General features: G+C 39.1%; 1 protein-coding gene across 7 annotated transcripts in view; it reads right to left on the bottom strand.

Annotated features, from left to right (window-relative positions):
- CSNK1G3 (casein kinase 1 gamma 3) overlaps nt 1-24184 on the bottom strand; it is an 85841-nt gene that overhangs the window by 58970 nt on the left and 2687 nt on the right. For 2 of the 7 annotated variants that reach the window (XM_065656101.1, XM_065656100.1), the window contains exons 2-3: nt 6828-6899; nt 1252-1669 (exon numbers count right to left, since the gene is read on the bottom strand). The exons of 4 other annotated variants lie outside the window; for them this stretch is intronic. In XM_065656101.1, coding sequence (XP_065512173.1) covers nt 1252-1429 — 178 coding nt within the window. In that variant the 5' untranslated portion in view covers nt 1430-1669; nt 6828-6899. Of the gene's footprint in view, nt 1-1251; nt 1670-6827; nt 6900-24184 lie in introns of those variants that run through there. One more of the 7 variants, XM_065656103.1, reaches the window with a different exon arrangement.

The raw sequence follows: 24184 nt of genomic DNA on the forward strand, positions 1-24184 counted from the left end.
ACAGTGTTAATTTCAGTATCCTCAGTCAGAGCTCTAGGAATATTATGTTTCATCCCCCTACAGTATTAATATGAGAAGCTTTTTCACATTCTAACTTGGACTAGATATAAGGCCCCCAGAAAGCACTTCATTAAAAACATGTTATATTTTATCCATGTTACAAATATGCATAAATAAACACGCTATATTTTATGCAAGCACTACACTAAAAACATTGTCTGAAGGACATTGAGTACTAGTTCTACCAGACACAGATCACCAACAGAAATATGTCACCTACACAGCCCACCCTACTCCCAAATACCCTACTTTTGAACCCATCCTTCTTTACACCTTGAAGCAGTGCATTAACTCAAGCCTTCTAGGAATACAGGAATATATGCTTGCCATAATGGCCAAGTTATCTTTGTTAACACACATAGAATTCCCAAATCTTGAAAACCCCAGCTAATCACGCCGTCATCACAAAACTTTAAGTCCCAAAAACTAAATATATACTCTTCCAAAAGCCCATACCCATAATTTAGCATCTATTTTAATAAATGGTGAAATTTCCAGCTTTGCCGTCCAAATTCTTCAAAATTCCACAGGTGGTCCTCAGCTTGCCCCTTCTTCCCCATTTGATTTTTATCCATTTGTTCAGCAGGAAACTATGTGAATTAATTACCCATCTCTCAGATTCTCTCTACAGATGGATTCTCACTGCCCCAGTCTACCACCAGCTCACTGTTTAGCCTCACTACACTGCTGCAGATGGAAAGGAAATGAAGGAATCAAAGAGCTTGCTGCTGTCAAAAACCCTGTAGTGCCTGCTACATTCTATGATACACTGTCTCCAAAACCACAGAACTATAATTCGGACCTACAGGAGGAAAGTGTATATCACTTACACTTAGCCCCAAATACATCTCAGTAAACTGCCTCGGGAAGCCAGGAAAGGTAGCAAAGTACAATAACCATGAAGTAATTTCCAGCATCTTCGTAAAGACAACCGACTGAATTTAGGATAGCACTGCACACTTATGAAATATTTTTAGTCCCAGACAGTCTCCTGCTACAGAGATTCTTAATGTGTGATAGAGCTTGCACTGGCCAAGGTCAAGCCACAAACGGTGGGCAAGGCAAATTTAACCTAACTGAAGCTAGAAAGTAGTTTGAAGAGCTGTATAGTGTGTTCACGTAGATATTTTCATGCCAAGACTGCATACAATGGTCTTGAATAATGTAAAGTGAAATAAACAAGGATCTTACCTAACCGTAGTTCTCCAAAATTACCGCATCCAATTTTTTTGCCAACTCTGAAGTTAGGGCCAACCATTAAGACTCCTGAATTTGAAGAACCAGTTCCACGTGGATTATGGCCTGACCTCCCACTAGGTCGTGCCATTCTTTCATCTGGCTTGTCCTTGTCTTTCCTTTTATTATCCATGTCAAGTTTACGGTACTCCACTTTGATTTCTTCCTCTTTTTAAAAATCAGTATAAGCAAACCCCAGCAGGACAATGTGAGAATGAAAACATCACCAGTGAAGTGCCCCGCTGGTTACTATCAATAAGCAGTCAACAGCAGCGTGTTCATCCCATTCGCAAAGCCTTGGTAGCATCTGTAGTAAAAATATTATCTCCAGGATGCGCAGCACCAGCAAAACTTACTAGTATTTACAGGAATTCTGTTAAAGAAAAGAAAGTTACTCAATACAGCAAGATTCTTGTACAAAACTACCTCTTCCTTCAACCCGTCATACAATTAAGTTACATTATATTTGCTTTACAGATCCTCTACGGAAAGCACTACTAGAAGGTTAAAGCCTCTTAATTCTAGCACATAAGGGCAAAAGATATTGGTGTGACTGAAGTAAGCTAAAAAAAAAAAAACCTCAAGGCTTAATGCAAGAGATAAGTAAAAAACAAAACCAAACAAACAAAAAAACCACACCACCACCATAAAACTACATCCTGAGTAGGTAAGCACACTTAAAAATTGACATTTAGACACTCATTGAATCTTAAGCTGGCTGTGCAAAAGCAAGCATTTTACTTCTGGGTTTTTTTACAAGTAGTTTCTGTTGATCTAAGGAAATGCTTAAGCTGCATAATTATTGAAGTTATAGAAATTTATTCAAACTTAATATGATGATTCAATTATCTTTTCTAAATCATTTCTGAGATGCACAATCTATGAACTCATGGAAAGGACACTTCAGTTTTTTCAGTAGCTCCCAGATTCTGAAAATAGAATATTTTTACTGATTCTCCCATGCACCTTTTAATTACGTCATCAATTTGCTTCCCTACTCTGCTTGTCCACCATTTAGCATCATTGTCTAGACATAAATTGCAACACAGATTTCAGTAAAAACAAAATGTTAGCTTACTACTACAATAAAGAATCCAAAGAAAGCTTACGTTTTTATCTTGCCCATAAGAACAGTGGATATTGTTTTCTATTTGACAACCGTGGCTTAAAACCCCAAAATTCACAAGATAGTTGGCTACTACAAGGGAAAATTTCAGGGCAAATTAAGTATCTATTCAAAATTACTTTGCTACAATGTTTATAACACACTGCAGTAAAAGAAAATATCCTCTGCAAAAATAATGTATTTCATGTGCTAGAGCCTATTTTAAAGATAGTCATCAGGAGCTTAGTTTAAACACTTTGAACTGAAGACATTTACATTTCTCAAACCCATTTCTCACAAATTATTACTCACATCATAGCTTACTACAACATTTTAAAAATAAAAGAGCCAGTAAAGAAAACAAAGAATATGAAAAACTACTTGAATACTTGCATCTACTGAAGCATGGATATTCATAGCATGGTCATAACTAGATAATATTTAAAAATCTCTAAAGAGCTGACCAACCTATGACCTGAACAAAGAAGCACATGGAAATTCAACAGGCAAAGAAACATGATCACCTTACTACGAAAGATGGAATGAAATACTTGTTCTGAGAACAATAAAAAATGCAAATAGAGGTTCCAGTCTAAGTAGTCTTGCTTAATGCAAGTGAAAAGGACTTCACCAGTAAGTAATGAATGCAGTGGTGTGGTATGGTATAGAAAGACGCATTTCAGATAAAAATACAAATCTATGTGGCTACAACTTTATCTTGTACATTCAAGCACCACCACTAGACACCCTTAAATGACTTTCCAAACCACACATCTCAGAGGAACAAACTCAACAGGAGGAAACAGGTGTTTTTTCCTCACCCACTGTGCTACAAAAGCTAGGGAAGAAATAAGAAAACTAGAAACAGAGTGTCTTGAGGTAGTACTTTAGGGGCACCATTTAGTACTTGGAAAGAAGGTCAGTATATTTGACACAGCAGAATTGCATAAATATTTCATGTAGCAAAGAAAAAATACTTATGTTCCACATCTTACTGGTTCTCCAGTGAGAAATAACAAAATAAACAATCCTAGAATTTTTAGTGCTAATACACTGGCTTCATGGCAAACAGAAGCAATGCACCTAAGCACAGCATTTTACTGCCATCAGCAGAGCAAAAACACCTAGAGAGTTACAAAAACAATGCTTTGGTAATCTCAGCAGCAGTGGCAAGCCAAACTTCCCCACATTATTTTCCACATACCAAAATCTTTATACTACCAAGTGCTGAAAGACTTAACTGAGAACAGTAACAGGATAGAAAGGCACTAATACTTCATACCAATGACACCAACAGGCTCCACAACAGAGCACTAGGACTACAGAAAGGACTGGGTATGCAGGCAAACCTGAAGAAATCCAAATCCGATCTCAGAGTTAATAAGATTGTTAGCTTACAAGTTGTATATCGCCTACTTGTTGACACATATACAATAACTAATCACATGTCAAACGAGTTTAAAGTTGTATTCTTCTAATGCATCACAACTTCATTTTAGAAGGATAAAACAATTCTAGTTTTGTCATTTATTTCAGATTTCCCCATTTTGTCTTCGTATTTAACTGTTACCCGAGCACAGCATGTACCCTTGCTAACCAAGCCAAAAACTTACCTATAACAGGCTGGGTTCTGCAAGCGCTGGAAGTTGTGATGCATCAGGAGAATAAAATCACAAGCAGGCAATACGAGGACAAAGGGCACCAGAAATTCAGTAGCAGCACTAAGGCTATGGTGAACTCTAAGAAGGCAATTGTGAGCCAAAGAAAGTCCATCATCGCTGGAAAAGCTTCCAGTCTCACACTGTTTCAGCTCATGTAGCAATAAACCAGTGCTAGAGAAGCCAAGCTGGGAGCTCAAGGACAGATTTTGTATTTACGCAAAGCATATTAGCTGCTCTGTGTGCATGTTTGTCCAGATGAAGACTAGTAATTAACAAGACACTAAAGCTTTGCCAGTAAGAAATTAGTTTGCATAATACATTTTTAACATCTCTGTAATCATAGGAAGATCTTAAATTTCTAAAGCCGAAATCATAACCAAGCCCACCGCTTAATAGTATTAAGTTACCAAAGATTAAGACTTGCAATACATTCAGAATCGCTTTAAAAATAGCCTGTCTGCACACCTAAATATATTTTTCGACAATTTAGGGGTCTAATATTTTAGATACCAGTTCATTAGGTGCAAATGGCAACAGACTTTCTCAAGTCATTCATACTAATACTACAGTCTTCATCAAGAGATCTTTTTTCTTGATGACTTAATACACACACCCTCAGACACTGAAAATGTATTATATAACACTGTGGACTTAAATATCAAATCACATGCTCTTTTAAGCAATTTATAAGTTAATTAATTGAACCAGCCCATTTGGAACAGAATCCTGTCAAAAAAAACATTGCCAGTATTTTTTTAATTCCAGTATTCACTCTGAAACTGAAGCTACAGTCCCTAAGTTTTAACCAGTTTCAAAAACTGAGCTAATTTATGAGAAATCTTTTTACAAGTTTTCTGTGAGATGCCCACCCAGCTGCTTACTTCCTCTCCTCCAAAGGACAGTGGGAAGAAAACAAGATGAAAAAGCTCAGGGGTCAAGGTAAAGGCAGGGAGATCACTCACCAGTTATGGTCACCAGCAAAACAGACTTGACTTGGGCAAGATTTAAATTAATTTATTGTCAATTAAAATAGGGTAAGATGGTGAGAAATAAACACAAAGCTAACACCTTTCTTCCACCTCCCTTCTTCCCAGCCTCAACTTCACTCCTTCACTTCCCACACCACTACCTCCTCCCCTCCCCTGAGCCAGTGCAGGGGAACAGGAAATGAGGGTTGTGGTCAGTCCATAACAGCTCCTCTCTGCTACTCCTTCCTTCTCATGCTGTTCCACCGCTCCAGCGTGGAGTTGCTCCCACTGGAGACAGTTCTTCACGAACTGCTCCAGCACGGGTCTCTCCTACAGGGTGCAGTCCTTCAGGAACAGACTACTCCAGCATTGGTCCCCCATGGGATACAAGTCCTGCCAGAAAGCCTGCTCCAGCCTGGACTCCTTTCTAGGTACTGCCAGGAGCCTGGGCTCTCCATGGGCTGCAGTGTGGATCTCTGCTCTACTGTGGTTCTCCATGGGCTTCTGGATGATAACTTGCATCACCATGTTCTTCTCCATGGGCTGCAGGGGGACGCCTTGAATCACCATGGTCTTCTCCATTGATTGCAGGAAGACAGCTGCCTCGCCACAGTCTTCACCACAGGCTGCAGGGGAATCTCTGATCCAGCACCTGGAACACCTCCCCCTCCTTGTTCTCTGACCTTGGTGACTGCAGGACTGTTTCTCTCATAACAGCTTTTTTTTTACCCTTTCTTACACATGTTTTCCCATAGGTGCCACCATCTTCACTGCCAAGCTCAGCTGTGCCCTGCAGTGTCTGGCATAGGACAGCCATGGCCTCTCCTCACAGAGGTCCCTGCAGTCCTCCCTGATAGCACCTGGGCAAAGACACACAGTGCATTTACAAAAGCAACACCCCTAGCTTTCAAATTTGTGAAACTCCAAACACTATAGCAGAGTAACTGCCTTTTTAAAGCAGCAAGTGCTTCCAGAAGAAATAGCCTACCACACACTTTCCAGTTTAAGAAACCACTGCTTCCCAAATGTTTGTGTCCACACAGACGCACTACAAGCTGTTTGCCAGATGTAAATTTAAACACTGAGAGTGTAGTAATAGAAAAGACAAGTCACAATGGATTCAGAGGACAATGATAAGCTTAACCAGAAGCTTCAGTATTATCAAGTAAATTAGTTTTGTAAATGGTACTAGCACTTTGAGAGCAAATCACAAAGCAGGGAAAAAAACTAATAAAATCTAAGACACTTTACAATAAATAGTAAAAACTGATTACTGAATTCCTTCCTAAAAAATATTTTGTCTTGTTTAATTAATGTATTATTGAGTGTTTTGCTGAAATTTAAGGTAACAATGCATGAAATACATTAACAACATGAATTTCAGTTTCCAAAAATGTATCCTAGTATATAGATGAAACTATTATATAGTAAATTATGCCATTCCCTCTTCTGCTGTTCAACCAACAGATATTCCAGTTACATTACGGTTATACTTTTTTTATTTAAACTGAAATTAGCACCTTTTATCAGACTCCTGCTGAACAAATATCAGAAGCCCTGTACATTTTTCACACACTATATGTCAGAAGGAAGACACAAAAGCATTTCCGTCACAGTTTTCCAGGACACAAGCATTCTCTTACAACATTTCCTAATAAAACAATCTGCAGCTAATTTGAAATAAGGAGAGCACTTAGATTTTCTTCATATTAAAGTTCCTGTGCAACGCTTTTATGAAGTATTTACCTTAGAAATACAAAAGGCATTCACGGTTCTGTTTATTTACACTGAACTTACCTACAGCATAGTTTTACTGTTGATGGCAATATCTTTTCTTCACCATAGTGCTCACATTCTAGAGGAAAAGCACTAAAAGACAAAGATATATATATGTAATATTTGCAATTACTTGGGCATGTAAAACCTTCTGATAGAGAATGCAAGTACATTACAAGTGATGTGAATCACATTAGTTTTCCTAGACTGTTGTGGAAGATCCAGCAGAGTTTTTTTCAAAACTAAACATAATTTGTAGGGCTCAGAAGTAAGACACTGTTCAAAAGTATGCATCACTTAAGTGAAAAAATAAAACCTACGGTGTAAGCATTCTAAATTCTTCGTATAATCATTTTCTTGCTCTGTGCTAGTTATAGCGACTATATTCTCTTCACATGCAATCCGCATGAAACATGTGCCATACTTGTCCTCATTTCACAGCTTGACTTTCTGTTTAATTTTCATTTTTTATCTCTGCCTGCATAAATGAGCACACTTGACCAATAAGCTTCAGCCAGACATCAGGGAATATTGTTAGTATTTAAATAAGTCTTCTTTCTCAAAAAAAATATGACTAAATGTCAGTATAATGGCAAACACACCACCAAAGCCAAGTTAACAAAGCAATGTCATTGAATTGAAATGGCTATTTATGATGAAGTATTAAGAGGAAGAGAAGGCAAAGAAGATATGAAAAAGAGTCAAAATGGTGTTACATAGCAGGAAAAGTAATTAGCTCCTAATCAGAAATCAGATCTACAATCCATATAGATTGAAGATAAAAGGTGAAACAAGACTGGAAGACTTTTAAGGAAGCTGTCACAGTAACTGAGACGCAAAACTAACAGCAGTTAGAGGTTTTCTTTATTAGATGGAATTTAATAGACATTACTAAGCACTGTAGAGAGACTGCCTGAAGAGCAAGGAGAGGAGCGATAAAGACAAGCAAGAAGAGTGAAGACAATGGCTAGATACATGTTTCAGTTGACTGACAGCAGTCATACACACAACACCTTCAGAAGAGCAAAAGGAATCTCAGTCTCAGTTTCAGAAACATAAATAAAATTGATGGCAAAAGACAGACAGGCTATTTGTCTGTGTCAACACATGGCTTAAATACAGAACCTATAGTCAAATTAACCAAATACATATAAACTTAGCCACAAGATTATAGTAATCTCAAAACAAAATCCCAGTTTGCGATGAAGCAGCACACGGGGACAACTGCATTTGCTGTGTCCATAGAGAATTAACTATCTCTGATAGTACTCGCTTTCCCACACTTGATATAAGAAGTCAAAGGCAAAACTTAGTACCTTGGATTCACCATCACATTGGTGTGGCTAAACTGCTAACTCTGGAAGTACAGTAGTTACTACCAATTCAAAAGGGTTTGTTAACTTCTCTGCTCCATTAAATGAACATACTATAATTCACCTACATGCATTACCACTTCCAAATTTTTGAGCACTTGACTTCACAACTTCAGTCACGTTCTTTCTTACCACAATAGTTGATTAAATACTTCTTCAACATAGCCAAGACAAGGCCTAAAAGGACTCTACTGTTTAAAGGTTAGGTGAGCAATTTTGTGGTATTTGGACTGACAGACAACTATTTCCTTGAAGGGACATTTTTCCTCTACAGAAAATGTTTTACACATGATGATATGCACACAAAGCTTGCTTGCTTACTTAGTAGACAAGGAGATTCCAACTCAGAAAATCCTGCCTGTTTGAAATGTTTGTTTTGCACCTCTCTGCTGCACAAAACTCTGCATAGAGAGCAACTGAAAGTGTGTAAACAGGTGTGTAAACAAAAATGATCCTTCAGTTCACCACTATACTCAAACTATTTTTTATTTAAATCCATGTTGTGTAGTTGTATAAACCTGAATAACTAAGAACACTGAAAACTCCTTAAGAATATATACAGAACCAGACATACAGAAATTAAAATTAAGCAAATATCTTCCTTACAAATGAATTCACTATGGGAAAACATCAGTATTTTTTTCCTCTAACAAATAGATTATGATCTCTGAACGATTTACATTTAAAGAGTACTTGACTAAAAATCTAAAGAAAACTGTTTAAAGGCACTGGGAAAAAAACACTGTAATATTATACACATGGTGAATAAATGGGTGTTAGAAAAACATATTTAGGCTCTATTCTGTCCTCTGTTCCATTACACGATCACTATATCCAATAATTTTGCTGCTATTGTTCCAAATTCGCACAGCACCCAAAAGAACACATTCTATACTAAGCGAACATATGCTGCTACAGAAAACCTATGAAGCTAAATAGTCTTCACCTAAACCTGCACTGGAGAAATTTTCCTTTAAATCCTCTTAATCTTTTCCTTCTTGATTCAGTATTCAGAAACTAATAGAGCAGTGCAACATCAGCTTTAACAAAAAGCAATAATTAGACAAGGCCACAAAAATTTGATCAAATCTTCTAATCATATTAGTGTTAGAGTTCTCCATTTTCAAGTGACACGGAAACAGCTGCCAGTTCTTTAGGTTGCATCACTACCAAAGATCATACACACCCACTGAAACACAATTTCTTTCACATCTACTAGTGAAAAAAATCTCAAAGCCCAAGATAGGCTGGTAATTTTAAAGCATCATTACATTTCATTATCACACAATTATTTCTAATTTCTTGCACAGCCACACTCATGTAAGAACATCCCATTCAAAGTTTGGTTTAGGGTCAAAGGCAAATTATTCCCAGAAAGTGGCAGGCCGCTAAAGTTCAAACTCTAATACAGAGATTGGCACACAGGAGGAAGTGACACCTATAAAACATTGTAGACTTCCCCAGATTATGAAGATACATATCTACACATCTCTAAATCTCAGTTGAAAATGTCCCATTTAACACTACCAAAGACTATACACCACATAACAATAACCCTACTTCAGTGCAATAAAGACTTTCTAGGACCTTATATAAGGCAGGGTAAAAGACTAACTCATTTAAGCACCTCCTTTATTCATACATCTCTCAAATGGCTGTCTGCAGCAACAGTACCACTGTAATTACATGCAAGTTTATATATTCACATATATTTACATATTCAGAGGTGTATGTCATAACAATGTTCACACTTAAACGTGCAAGTCACCTTTAAAATAAAAACTTAGTAGCTACTTCACTCCTTTTCATGTTCCAGATTTACTCTTAAATAAAACTGTTAAAGGAACATTAAAGCTGCTAAATAAAACATTCCACTGTCAGGAAGTGACAAAATTAACGAAAAATGCAACCATAACTGCTCCCTTAAGTATCATATGCATTACCTTTCAGCGTTTAATTATAGAAATCCTACATCACTGCTAGTATCAGTAGACTCTCTAATTATATTTCTCTAATTTTAGAAAAAGCATACAATAGTACAAGTGCTAGGGAGAAAAACAAAATATTGCATTAAACAAAAGACAGCAAATAAACACCTCTGGTTTAAGCACAAGGCATTTAGAAATTCACTCAGTCTCCTACATTTTCATACATCTTCAGTTTTTTTCACCCCTAAAGCTTCTTTGTTCACATACTTCCATTCCCAAGGTCTTACGTTTTTTGGCACTGACATAGATCTAGCAGCAAAGCTTCTCCTTACACCTTCTGAAAATGCAGAGAAAGTTTCTAGTGCCTATGTCACATGTCTCCAAGATCCTTCCTCTAACACTACATATAGTTTCTATGGAATAATTCACCTACTAAGTAGCCTTGTTTCAGATGGAGAACAGTCTCGTTCCGTCTCCAGTATTCATTTGAATGTTACGAATACTTTTGGACCACAGATAGAGTAACACAGAACTTTATTCTCCAAAACTCCTTCAGAAGTATTTAACAGTAGACAAACTGCAATTCGTACTACAAATCTGAAATCAAGCTCAGAATGAGATCTTCATTGGGAGGTAATCAACACACAAGTCAAATATCTAATCAACTATTTCTAGTATTGTTTGTATGCCTCATGGAAAGATTAAGCCCAGCTACGAGATGATTGCATCATTTTCACATACATGTCTCCATGCAACAGAGGACACATGTGAAATTTCAAATCAACAGCAAAAAGGTTCTCAATTGAAGAGTCCTTGAAAGTTTAGGATAGTTTCTAGCCTTGAAAAACTCTTGGGATAGAATTTGAATTAGAAAATATCTCTAAATTTCTATATAATTTAGTAAGATTCATTGTTTACTTAAATGAAAAAATAAATCCACTCTTAATCGTTAAATATTTAATTATTCGCATGATCTTCATGTCACCCAAAAAGTAGAATTGTTATTCCAACATTGTTATTACAAATAAGTTTGTCTATACCTTTATTTTCATACAAATAGATGCTTTTAATATCAGTATCACATTGCTTTGATGGTTGTTTCTTTTTATCACTGAGTCTGAAAAGAAAAACACTTTCACATACAAACTCCAAAATAAGAGATTTTTAAAAGTTTATTGCATAAGTCAATTGAATGTAACCAATCTGATTCTGACTTAATATTATTTCATCATTTTCCAGATTTCAGAAGCAGAAAAAAGGCAAAATCATCAGCATCTCAGTCGAAACTGGGAGTGAGAATGCTAAAATATTCAGCACATAGAACTTCCACAGATGGTACTTACTCATCAGCTTTGAAAACCAAAAAAAATTTCCAAACTAATTTCTTCTGACACAATTTCGCTCTCCAGCTATCAATGACCTGTATCAAAATTGCTCATTACTGTATCACTATAAGCTGTTCTCTAAATGTAAGCTCAACATAATGAAAACTTATTCATTAGTAACTCATTTTGTTCACAACAATGTAATCCACTTGATTTACATAGGGAATTTCAGTCTAACTTTTGCAAGTCTAATGCAGCCTAATTTTCTAGGTTTTTTAATCTTTTAACATTAAATATACATATATACACACACACACACCTTGGCATTACCTGCTCTTTCCTTCCTATCATTTCTAGCACATCTCAAGATTAATCATACTTTGAGATATTAGTTGATTCATCTAAGAAATTTTTCTTCTCCCATTCCTTAAGTACTTATCCTTGTGACTTCAGTCAGGTAAACAACTACCTTGGAAGCACTGCAAAAAGAACACGCAAATCCTCTGAAGCAACACCATTCTGCCCCCCAGAAAACAGCATCATTTTGCAAGAAATAAGGACAAACTTTTTCAGTTTTGCATAAGAGGACTGGTGTCTCTACTTCATTAAGATGAGAAACATGTGGAACACACAAGAAGTGAAGATGCACCTGAATCAGATCTTACACAGCATCCACATTCGGCCATCAAAAAACACTGTTCACATTCTTTCCCAGCAACCTTGTCTTTCAAAATACTGAAGACTAGATCACGTATATGCTACATTTATTCCACAAAAAGTATGCAATACACTAGTGAGTTGGAAATACTTCCAAGAGTTTTAGCAGAAAAGAGGGAAAACAAGCAAAGCAAGTACTACTTCTCAATCACACACAGACCAAACTTCACACTTCAGAAGACGACACGTTTCCTCCCTAAGAAAGGAAACATAATACCCCCGTTTCAAAGGCAAATTAAATCTCCTTATAACAGATCATGCAGGAACTCAGCTGTGCAATTTGTTTTCTCAGTATACATGGCCCCAAAATATACTGGATTTGTGTTCTTCAGCACTCCAAGGCAACTAACAGATCACAACTACACTTAAATTTTGTTTGCATTACCAGCACTTCCAACAATGTGATGCTTGTATCTCAAGTACCTTCTACATTACCACTTCTGTCTTTTTTTACTTAAATCTCAAGTTTTCCACAGATTCTTCTGTACCCTTTCTATGGGAGGATGACAGAGATGCTGCTCACCATTGTAGGGAGAAAATTCGTGCTGCCAAAGCTCAATTAGAATTGAAGCTGGCCAGTACTGTGAAAGACAATAAAAAAGCCTTTTAAAAATATATTAATGGCAAAAGGCAAACTAGAAATAACATTGGCCCATTACTTGATGAGCATGGTCACCTTACTAACAGGGACATAAACAAAGCTGAGACATTTAATGCTTTCTTTGCCTCGGTCTTCAACACCGATGATGGATGTGGGGGCTCCCGTAGCCCTGGGCTAGAAAACCATGGCTGCAAGAATGATAAACTCCCAATCAATCTGGAACTTGTACGGGATCTGCTACTCCAGCTATATCCTTACATGTCAATGTGGCCTGATGGGATTCATCCAAATGTGGGAACAGCAAGACGTACGGCTCCAGCCACCTGTATGATAAAGGAAGATCAATACTAACATGACCATCTGGACGAATAATACTAACATGATTAAATCACAGCAATTAGTCAAACATAAAGGGCCTTGGACATGTTATACAGAAGCATGGTTTTTAGGAGTGTAAGGAGTGATAGCCCAGGCCAGTGAGAATGATATCTCAGGCTGGAAAACTGCCCCTCTGTGTATGACGTGAATGCTGGGCTAAGCATGTGAATGAGTGGGTCAGAACACTGCCCACAAGATATGCATGGGAACATGACTGAAAACAGTCACAAGATGAGCGTGCTGTGTTTGGAATAACGTTTTTTGAAAACACATCCTGTCTAACCTCTTGGTCCAGGCCCGTATCTGTAAACCTATAAATTGAGAACTGTTAATAAAAGAGGGCTCAGATCAGCTCGGCTCAGCTCTGCCTAGCTCTGCTCTGGCTGCTAACAAGAACTCTGTGTCTGTGCACCTCTGTATGCATCGTTCTCATTGCCACATCCAAGGGTGCTTAAAGAGCTGGCTGATGTCATAGCGAGACCTCTCTCCGTGACTTTTCAATGCCCTTGGGAATCTGGAAAGGTCCCAGTTGATTAGAAGCTGGCAAATGTTGTCCCAGTCTACAAGAAGGGCAACAGGGATGACCCTGGCAACTACAGGCCCATCAGCCTCCCTTCTGTAGCTGGCAAAATCATGGAGAAGATTGTTCTGGGAGTTATTGAGAAACATCTGAATGACAACACAGTCCTTGGTCCCAAGCAGCACAGGGTCATGAGGGGAAAGTCTTGCTTGGCAAACAATTTCATTCTACAACAAGGTTACCCACCTAGTTGACAAAGGGACGCCTGTCAATGTGATCTTTTTGGATTTCAGTAGAGTCTTTGATACTGTCTCTCACAGTATTCTCCTGGACAAGATGTCCAGTATACAGGTGGATAAACACACAGTGCAGTGGGTGAGCAATTGGCTGATGGGCTTGGCCCAAAGGGTTCTAGTAAATGGGGTTATGTTGGGCTGGTGACCAGTCACTAGTGGGTTTCCGCAGGGGCCCATCTCAGGGCCAGTGCTCTTCAATGTCTTCATAAATGACTTGGATGCAGGACTTGAGGGATTGCTTAGTAAGTTTGCTGATGACACAAAATTGGGAGGAGCTGTCAATACTCTGGAGGGCAAAGCAGCCTTGCAGAGGGATCTGAACAAATTGGAGAACTGGGTGATCATCAACCACATGAAGTTCAACAATGGCAAGTGCCAGATTTTGCACCTGAAACACAGCAACCCTGGCTGTACATACAGACTGTGGGACGAGAGGCTGAAAAGCAGCTCCACAGAGAAGGACCTGGGAGTTCTGGTCTATGGCAAGTTGAACATGAGCCAACAGTGTCCCTGGCAGCCAAGAGGGCAACCGTGTCCCGGGTGCACCCAGCACAGCATTGCCAGCTGGGCGGGGGAGGCGATTGTCCCGCTCTGCTCTGCACTGGTGCGGCCTCACCTGGAGCACTGCGTGCAGTTCTGGGTGCCGCAGGATAAAAAAAGATATAAAGCTACTGGACAGTGTCCAGAAAAGGGCTACGATGTTGGTGAAGGGTTTGAAGGGGAAACGGTATGAGAAGCGGCTAAAGTAACTTAATTTATTCAGCCTGGAGGAGACATCATCGCAGTCTACAGCTTCCTCACAAGGGGAAGAGGAGGGGTAAGTGCCAAACTCTTCTCTTTAGTGACCAAATGACAGAACCCGAGGGAATGGCAGGAAGATGTGCCAGGGGAGGTTTAGGTTGGACATTAGGAAAAGGTTCTTTACCCAGAGGAGGGTGGAGCACCGGAACAGGCTCCCCAGGGAGGTGGTCATGGCCCCAAGCCTGTCAGTGTCCAAGAAGAGAATGGACAATGTCCTCAGACGCATGGTATGAACTTTGGCCTTGTCTTATTCAGGGACAGGATTTGGATTCAATGATCCTTGTGAGTCCCTTCCAACTCAGGACATGCTATGATTCTATTCTGCTTACTTTTACAGATTTGTAAGATTCTCCCCAAATAACATTAAGTTTTATGTAATTTAATGCAAGTCTACATACACAGTCCACAAACACAGAGATTCACTCAAATAAGCAGCCTAATTGAAAATATCAAGGTAAGTCTGAGTGGATTTCTCATTAATAAAAATGTACACAGCCAACCTTTCCAAAAAGTCAGGTTTTCCTGTTGAGTTATATATATAAAAACATTCTCCTCTTACAGTATCAACTGCCACACATTATTTTCAATAACAATAATTAGTTCAAGATTCTAGAATGAGCTTTTAAATTTGCACATATATAGCTATTTCCCCAGGGAAGGTTCATCAGCAAACCACATATAGCCACATATAATCCTTCTTTAATACATGAGATCTAAAAGAAAATCAGCTTTGTTTATTAATATTTAACTAAATCTTCCTCTATACAAAAGCTAATCAAAAATATCTTTATTGAAGCTAGTTTTAAGAAGTCCATTCTGGTTAAGCTACTGTAATTTTTCTTGCACCAAGGTTTAAAGTAACATGAAGATATCTGAGGGTTACCAACACCCAAACTTTAGTATCTGATCTGTAAGCTGAATTTTGTCACTTGAAAGACTACTATCTAACCAACCTTAATGCAGCCTTCACCATCACCCAACTGCCAGTTCTGGTCAAAATACTGTTACATCAGAAAACGTTTACACTACTCAGGGTCACCCTAACTCAGTACAATTTTTCCCCAAATGATAGACTGGACTAACTACATAACAAGATCCCCTAACAATATCTTCATGTCTGTAAAGTTCAAATGAACATCAACTGAGGACTGCTATTTTCTGTTCAGTGTGCAAACATCTGTTTTCTCACCGACTCTTCCTCTAAGTTTGGACCTAATCCACAAATCACACTTCATTACAGGCTTTCACCACAAAATCCCACTGACTTCACGTTAAGATTTCACAAAACTGAAAGCATTTACTTGGTTTAATTTTTTTGTGCATGCATGCTTCTTGCAGTATCTTATAATCATAGTTTTAGAGTAACAGTTGAAACTCAATTTTCGAGAACAGAGTGGTGTAACACAGGGAATAAATTAAAAAAAAAAATAAAGACAGTATTAAAGCTTATTAACTAAAGAGCAGAGAAAGGATGTAACTGATGGTTATGCAGCATTCCAGTATTTTTTTTTTTTCATTTTTCCAATACTACCTCCACACACACTTAAATGGGCTATATTGTCCACAGCTGACAGAAAGCTAATGCTGAGCTAGCTAATGCTGTACAATGGATTCTTCAATTTTCTACATCAAACATTGTACCATCAGCACTCAACTGTTATAGCGGAACAACTGAAAGGTATAGATTAGCTTAAAGCTAGGCTAAAGAAACAGTGAAGTTGAACACATCTAAAAGCTAGAACAAAAAGCAAGGATAGCATTACATTTCGTCTAACACCAGAACTACGCCTGAAGACAAAATTAAGCACAATGGTGAAGCACTCCAGTGCTATGTGGAAAACAAACAAACAAACACACACACCAAAAAACCCCCCCGCACACACAAAAAATGACAAAAACAAACAAAAAACCAAAATCAAGCAACACAAACAACACCACACACAAAAAACCCCACACATATTTTTCTAAGAGTCCAAAAGACACTAACTCTTTTTCAGTTTAGAATCTGGGTAGAATTAGGTACATAGTGTGTTCTGGCACTCCACAGTGACTGTGAAAAGCAGTTTTGAAAACTAAAAACCTAGTTAATTCACTGAGACCAACTCCTCCTCACCTTTAGCTTTAATTACATGATCATATTCAGCTATAAGAACTTAGAGGGGAGCCAAATTCAAGATAAATGACTTTAACTCTGGATTTTTTCAGCTTGAACTGCAGTCACATCAGACATTAACTACTGTGCTACACTCCTGAATAACAAGCCTAGAAAATAAGACATCACATGCTCATGTCTGAAAGATCATTATTCGGTCCCATAAGACAGTTATCTATTACCAGTAATATGGAACATTATTCCTTTTTATGCGGCCAGACCTTCAAAGGCACATACTTAAGTTTCAAAGGGTCTGACAACATAGAACTAATTAAAGTATGTTTTTGTATCACTGCCTTTCCTTATTTTGACCTTACCAAATTCATTTGCGGTTTCAACTGTTCCTGAATTACTTTTAGTTTTTTCCCCTAAAGCTCTTCTTCTACTTTAGCCCAACTACAACTGCACTGAACTGCAGCTTCAGTTCCATACGTGGCCAGTAAGGATACATGTACTGGCATCTGAGAGGAGGGAAATACTTCTTTGTACCCCAGCTCAGACAGAGCCCAAGTTATAGCCCTAGTCACCCTCTCACTGTTGAGGTTTCCTCCTTTTCCTGGACAGAACCAAAGAAAACACTGAAATCACAAGCTGGAAAGTCACTTGGTGTTAAATTCCAGCACCCAGCACCACAGCAATCTCCCATCAACATGACAGAGCAGGTTCCAGAAAAGTTTTGTTCCATTCATGCATCCCAGGCTTGAATACAGTCAGGACTTATTTTTTGTAGAATTTCTTTTAAACTGTCAGCTCTGTTGGACTGTTCTAAATGGTGTTTCTAAAACTTCCATAAAGTTTTCTTCTTGCTTTATAAGCTTAAAATGGAATTAAATGTTACAGATAAAAAAGCCTCAAGAACCACAAAATTAGAATCATGCCTGCCACCCTTGTATTTATAACAAAAGATACATAGTGACACAAATTTAAAAAAATTTAACCATGGTCAAGATATTAAATTTCATCGCCTCATACAAAACATAATTAAACCAATGACTTCCTATGAAATTCAGTGTAAAAAACAAGTCTCCCAAAGTTTTATACAAAACCAAACAACACTGAATACAAAATAATCTGGCGTAAATGAAAAGTTCAGAGAACAAAATAACCTGTATGCTACCAGCATGAGTTCTGCCAACATCTGATGGCAATTAACTAACTACAACAATTTTAATTTAAAGCAAAATTCTCATGCAGTAAATGAAAAAATGTCAGTATCTTGATGCAGGCACTGTGTAGTAAACTCTCAATTTACTACTTACAGAGACTAAGATCCAGACTAAGCAAATGGTTCCTCAAAAGTAACAACGTTACTTAGCTTAGCTCTCTACAGATTAGTGTTCAACACCCACACAGCCTCATTTGTAGTAACTTCAGCTTGTTGGATATCTTCCGTGTTTTCACTGAATTACCAGGCCTTCCTCTGTTACATATTGACCTCTATTTTACAAAACCCCTAGTTTCTTCTCACAATAAAACTATTACCTTCACATCTCACTCAGCAGAGAGATGTACTGTTGCTTGCCCAGTACCAAAAAATGCAAGCTGAACAGCTCTCAAGCCACACAGAACAGGTAACATCCTTCATTGTGGATAGTTACAAGTATCCATCTGCTTACTGTCACCTGTGAATTCAAGATTCATCACTTGTTTTCTCTCCAGATTTAGAGATTCCTCAGCCTACAGGCAGCAAAGGTTAAATAGAAGTAAAAAACTTTCATAACCTGATACCTTGAGCAATCTCCTCCTGGAATACTGTATGAATGACTAGCAACTGTTTGAGGCAATCTTCCATAGAAAGAGAAAGGAAGAATACTTCATACTGGACTTCCTCAGTTTCAGAAGCCAGTGTTTGCAAGGCACAAGTAAGAAAATTTTAGTGGTTGAGGTTAGAGTGAAACAAGTCTCCCACAAACCCCAGAGTAATCATGTCCCTAACTGCAAACTCTACAATATTACTTCATTTTCCCAATATTACTGCAGAATTTAAAATATCTGCATTTATATGGACTGCCTTTACAAGATTGCTTTATATCATTACATTAAAAAGCTGTTGAAACATTAAAATTATTTCATGTCTTTACACATAGAAATGCAGGCTGCTTCATTTAAGTCAAAATATAAAGATCTAAAATGGAAAATGTTTAGTGCCTTAAATGCAGAAAGGTACTCAAGAGATTTTTCTACACATAATAATACATTTTTTAAATAGTACTTTCTTCTAGGCTGCAAAGGTGTGTCCTATTCTGGACTAAATCACAAGTTCCAGCATGACAAAGGTAATCTGCCAAGAAGCCTGTACTTCTGAAGCACAGCAGTATTTTTTTTACAAAAATACGGCCCTTGCAGCTTGCTGAACATAACAAACTGAACTAAAAAGAACAGTTTTAAGGCAATCTAAGTCTGAAATTTTGTTTAAAAAAATGCGATTAGACAATATAATGAGTCAGCATGTTGACTCTCCTGGTGTATCTTACCACAGGTACTTGCTGTTCCTGTTGCTTATGATAGACCAGCCTCAGCTTTCAAACACTTCTATAAAGCCATTAGACACATTAACCTGATAAAAACTTCACATACTCAACAGTAACTTGCTACTGAACAGAAGCTGAATCAAGTCAGTGGAAGACACAAGAGACAGATGCAGAGCAAGAGTGGAGGTATGAAACCACACAGCCAGGAATGGGGCAGGGGAATCAATACCTGACAGTAGAGATGATCACCCTTCCAACAGCCTGCAACGCAATTTCAGTGATTCCTGTTTCACATAGGTTTGCTGCATCTCTTAAAGTACAACACACTTGTGCTCAGTGACCTCCAAAGGCTGCCACCCAAACATCGCCATTAACTATGCTTCTGTTTGAAACTGTTTCATCTACTTTCTATTATCGTACATGATTTACTGAATAATGAGCATGGCACCTCAAGAATTAATTAATAAATGCAGAGACTACAAGAAAATGTGACAAACCACATACTTTAAACTGGAATCTGGGCCCTGCTTGTCATAAAACATCTCTGTATTTCTGTACTACTGAAGAGGGCATTATCTTCAGGCTTCTTCAGGCTTCACAGGCTCTGGTTGTTATGGGGGATTTTAACTACCCTGATGTTTGCTGGAAGGACTACTCAGCGAGCCAGCCTCAGTCTAGGAGGTTCCTCCAGTGCATTGACGATAACTTTCTGATGCAAATGGTGGAGGAGCCGACTAGGAGACGTGCGCTGCTGGATCTCGTCCTCGCTAACAAGGAGGGTCTGGTTGAAGCAATAAAGGTGGGGGGCTGCCTTGGTTGCAGTGACCATGAGATGGCGGAGTACAGAATCTCCTGTGGTGGGAGCAGAATACCAAGCAGAATTGCAACCCTGGACTTCAGCAGGGCTGACTTTGGCCTTTTCAAACAATTGCTGGAGGAAATCCCGTGGGCAAGGCTGCTTGAAGGTAAAGGGGCCCAAGATAGTTGGTTAACATTCAGGGACTGCTTCTACCAAGCTCAAGATCAGTGCATCCCGACGCGCAGGAAGTCAAGGAGGGGAGCCAGGAGACCTGCGTGGTTAAACAGGGAACTGCTGGGCAAACTCAAGTGGAAGAGGAGGGTTTACAAATCATAGAAGGAGGGGCTGGCCACTTGGGAAGAGTATAAGGCTGTTGTCAGAGGATGTAGGGAGGCAACTAGGAAAGCTAAGGCCTCCTTAGAATTAAACCTGGCGAGAGGGGTCAAGGACAACAGAAAGAGCTTCTTCAAATACATGGCAGATAAAACTAACACCAGAGGCAATGTAGGCCCACTGATGAATGGGGTGGGTGCCCTGGTGACAGAAGATACAGAGAAGGCAGAATTACTGAATGCCTTCTTTGTCTCTGTCTACTCTGCCGGAGGCTGTCCTGAGGAGCCCCGTACCCCTGAGGCCCCAGAGGAAGGCAGGGCAATGGAGGAGTTTGCCTCAGTTGATGAGGACTGGGTTAGGGACCAGTTAAGCAATCTGGACATCCATAAATCCATGGGTCCAGGTGGGATGCACCCGCGGGTGCTGAGGGAGCTGGCTGAAGTCATTGCTGGACCGCTCTCCATCATCTTTGCCAAGTCTTGGGAAACAGGAGAGGTGCCTGAGGACTGGAGGAAAGCAAATGTCACTCCGGTCTTCAAAAAGGGCAAGAAGGAGGACCCGGGCAACTATAGACTGGTCAGCCTCACCTCCATCCCTGGGAAAGTGATGGAACACCTTATCCTTGGTGCCATCTTAAGACATATCAAGGATAAGAGGGTCATCAGGGACAGTCAACATGGCTTCACCAAGGGGAAGTCGTGTTTGATCAACTTCATAGCCTTTTATGAAGACGTAACAAGGTGGATTGACGATGGCAGAGCAGTGGATGTGGTCTACCTTGACTTCAGCAAAGCATTTGACACCGTCTCCCACAGCATCCTCACGGCAAAACTGAGGAAGTGTGGACAGGATGATCGGGTAGTGAGGTGGACTGTGAAATGGCTGAGGGAGAGAAGCCAGAGAGTCGTGGTCAATGGGGCAGAGTCTGGTTGGAGGCCTGTATCTAGTGGAGTGCCTCAAGGGTCAGTTCTGGGACCAATACTATTCAATATATTCATCAATGACTTGGATGAGGGAATTGAGTGTACTATCAGCAAGTTTGCTGATGACACCAAGCTGGGAGGAGTGGCTGACACGCCAGAGGGCTGTGCTGCCATCCAGCGAGATCTGGACAGGCTAGAGAGTTGGGTGGGGAAAAATTTAATGAAATATAACAAGGGAAAATGTAGAGTCTTGCATCTGGGCAGGAACAACCCCAGGTTCCAGTATAGGTTGGGGAATGACCTATTAGAGAGCAGTGTAGGGGAAAGGGACCTGGGGGTCCTGGTGGACAGCAGGATGACCATGAGCCAGCACTGTGCCCTTGTGGCCAGGAAGGCCAATGGCATCCTGGGGTGGATTAGAAGTGGGGTGGTTAGTAGGTCGAGAGAGGTTCTCCTTCCCCTCTACTCTGCCCTGGTGAGACCTCATCTGGAATATTGTGTCCAGTTCAAGAAGGATAGGGAACCGCTGGAGAGAGTCCAGCGCAGGGCCACAAAGATGATAAAGGGAGTGGAGCATCTCCCTTATGAGGAAAGGCTGAGGGAGCTGGGTCTCTTTAGCTTGGAGAAGAGGAGACTGAGGGGTGACCTCATCAATGTTTATAAATATATAAAGGGTGGGTGTCACGAGGATGGAGCCAGGCTCTTCTCGGTGACAACCAACAGTAAGACAAGGGGTAATGGGTTCAAGCTGGAACACAAGAGGTTCCACTTAAATTTGAGAAGAAACTTCTTCTCAGTGAGGGTGACAGAACACTGGAACAGGCTGCCCAGGGAGGTTGTGGATTCTCCTTCTCTGGAGACATTCAAAACCCGCCTGGACACCTTCCTGTGTTACCTCACCTAGGTGTTCCTGCCCTGGCAGGGGGATTGGACTAGATGACCTTTCGAGGTCCCTTCCAATCCCTAACATTCTGTGATTCTCTGTGATCTTCCACTGTTATAGTCCACATCCTGACTTAATCAAAAATAACATAACTTAAACATGTGGTTGGGTATAAATTCCCACACAGCCAATAACATCCATGTAATCTGGAAAAGAAAAAAAAAACCTTTCTAGGAAAATGACATTAAATTACTAACAGATTTTAGTAAAGTAAAATGGTTATTAAAAGTCTTGGTATGCTAAAAATTGAATAGGCTAGTAAGCTTGCAGGCATAATCATAAAGCATGGAAAACACCATTGTAATTCCATTAGTGATGTTCTACACAATGTCAGATTAATTAATAAACCTACTTGAAGTATGCAAATCTTACCTCTGTGTCTCTCATGGACTTCTGTGACCTACAGTTATTTGAGTACAGATTTTTGCAAAGACAGTTCTGACTTGTCATTATTATTTCCTCCCATTCCTAACTCCACTGCACAAGGCAGCAAGAGGATACTAGACACAAAAATAGTAAGAAAAAAAAGTCATCTTTCCATACCTACAGCATACGCTTGTTTTGTATAAAACACCCTTCTTCTAAGAGCCAAAAGTGGATATTATCTATCTTGTATTAAAAAGCTTTCCTAAATTGTATGCTGAGCTTTTACATGTAAATATACTCAAAAACAACAGATAAAGGAATAAACAAGAGAGAGAAAAGTGATTGACAGGTAACTACAGCAAAATGTGTTCAAATACAAATTCTAACAAATGCAGGATAATGTAGTTGAAAAAACATCCTAGGAGAATGCACTGATACACACATTTGTAATATTCTGAAAGTGTTGAATATTTAATATTTAAAAATATTTTCTGTCCTTTTTCTTTGAAAAATATCATCTTAGTCATTCATTCAAGGTACTGAACATATCTATTGAACGCTAGAACTAAACAGAACTAAATCTGATCAAAATAAATTAATCTATATTCTTTAAATATAGCTGAGTACTTTACTACTTACTAAGAGTTTCAGAACTCCCTTTGAAAGTACAGCTTTCAGAAAGCTCTCTAAGTAACCAAAATCCAAACCAATTCTAGAGCGCAGACTGGTGTGTAATGTCTCCTCTTCTACATTCTGCCTATGCCGAAGAGGAGACATTCCACTATAAGTGGCTTACCTAAGGTCACAAGGAAGGACAGATGTTCCAGTCACTGTCTTTTATCTGTGATCATCAATCTAGCTTTTAACGACTTTCTTGCTAGTCTGCTTTTATTTATGCAACTATTTAGCTTAAATACACAGATTTTCCTTCACCGAACTATTTCAGCTGTGGCCCACAAACCTCTAGAACACCAGCGACGATGTCCAGGAAGCTACTCAGAACCACACTCAGAAAAACAAGCTCAGCAGCAGCAGGCTTAATTTCACTGCATTGGTTCTACAGCAGCACTTAGGAAGCATTAAAATGCTTGCATAGAGACAAAAAAAAAAAAAGCATGCCAGAAAGTATATGGCAATTAAAGTTACTTCTTTATTTTTGAATAGATCATGGAAAACAATTATTTAGGAATCTCAAAACACTTCTGAAATAATATTAAAGGGCCAGAAACAAAGCAAACAACATGTTATAATTCTTAAGCTTTTACCTATTCTTCTAGGGTACATTAATTGCTCCCTGAGAATATACCATTCCATTTTCATTGCTAAATAACCCCCAGGTTATCACAATGAGTTTAAGATCATCTAACCACAGTCCGCTCCTGAAAAGCATTGTTCCACTCTTCCACTAAACACCATGTCAGCTCTTTTGCTCATACAACTGCGGGTGGGGTA

The sequence above is a fragment of the Caloenas nicobarica genome, chromosome Z (genome assembly GCF_036013445.1).
Source record: "Caloenas nicobarica isolate bCalNic1 chromosome Z, bCalNic1.hap1, whole genome shotgun sequence".
In the NCBI taxonomy this organism is placed as follows: Eukaryota; Metazoa; Chordata; class Aves; order Columbiformes; family Columbidae; genus Caloenas; species Caloenas nicobarica.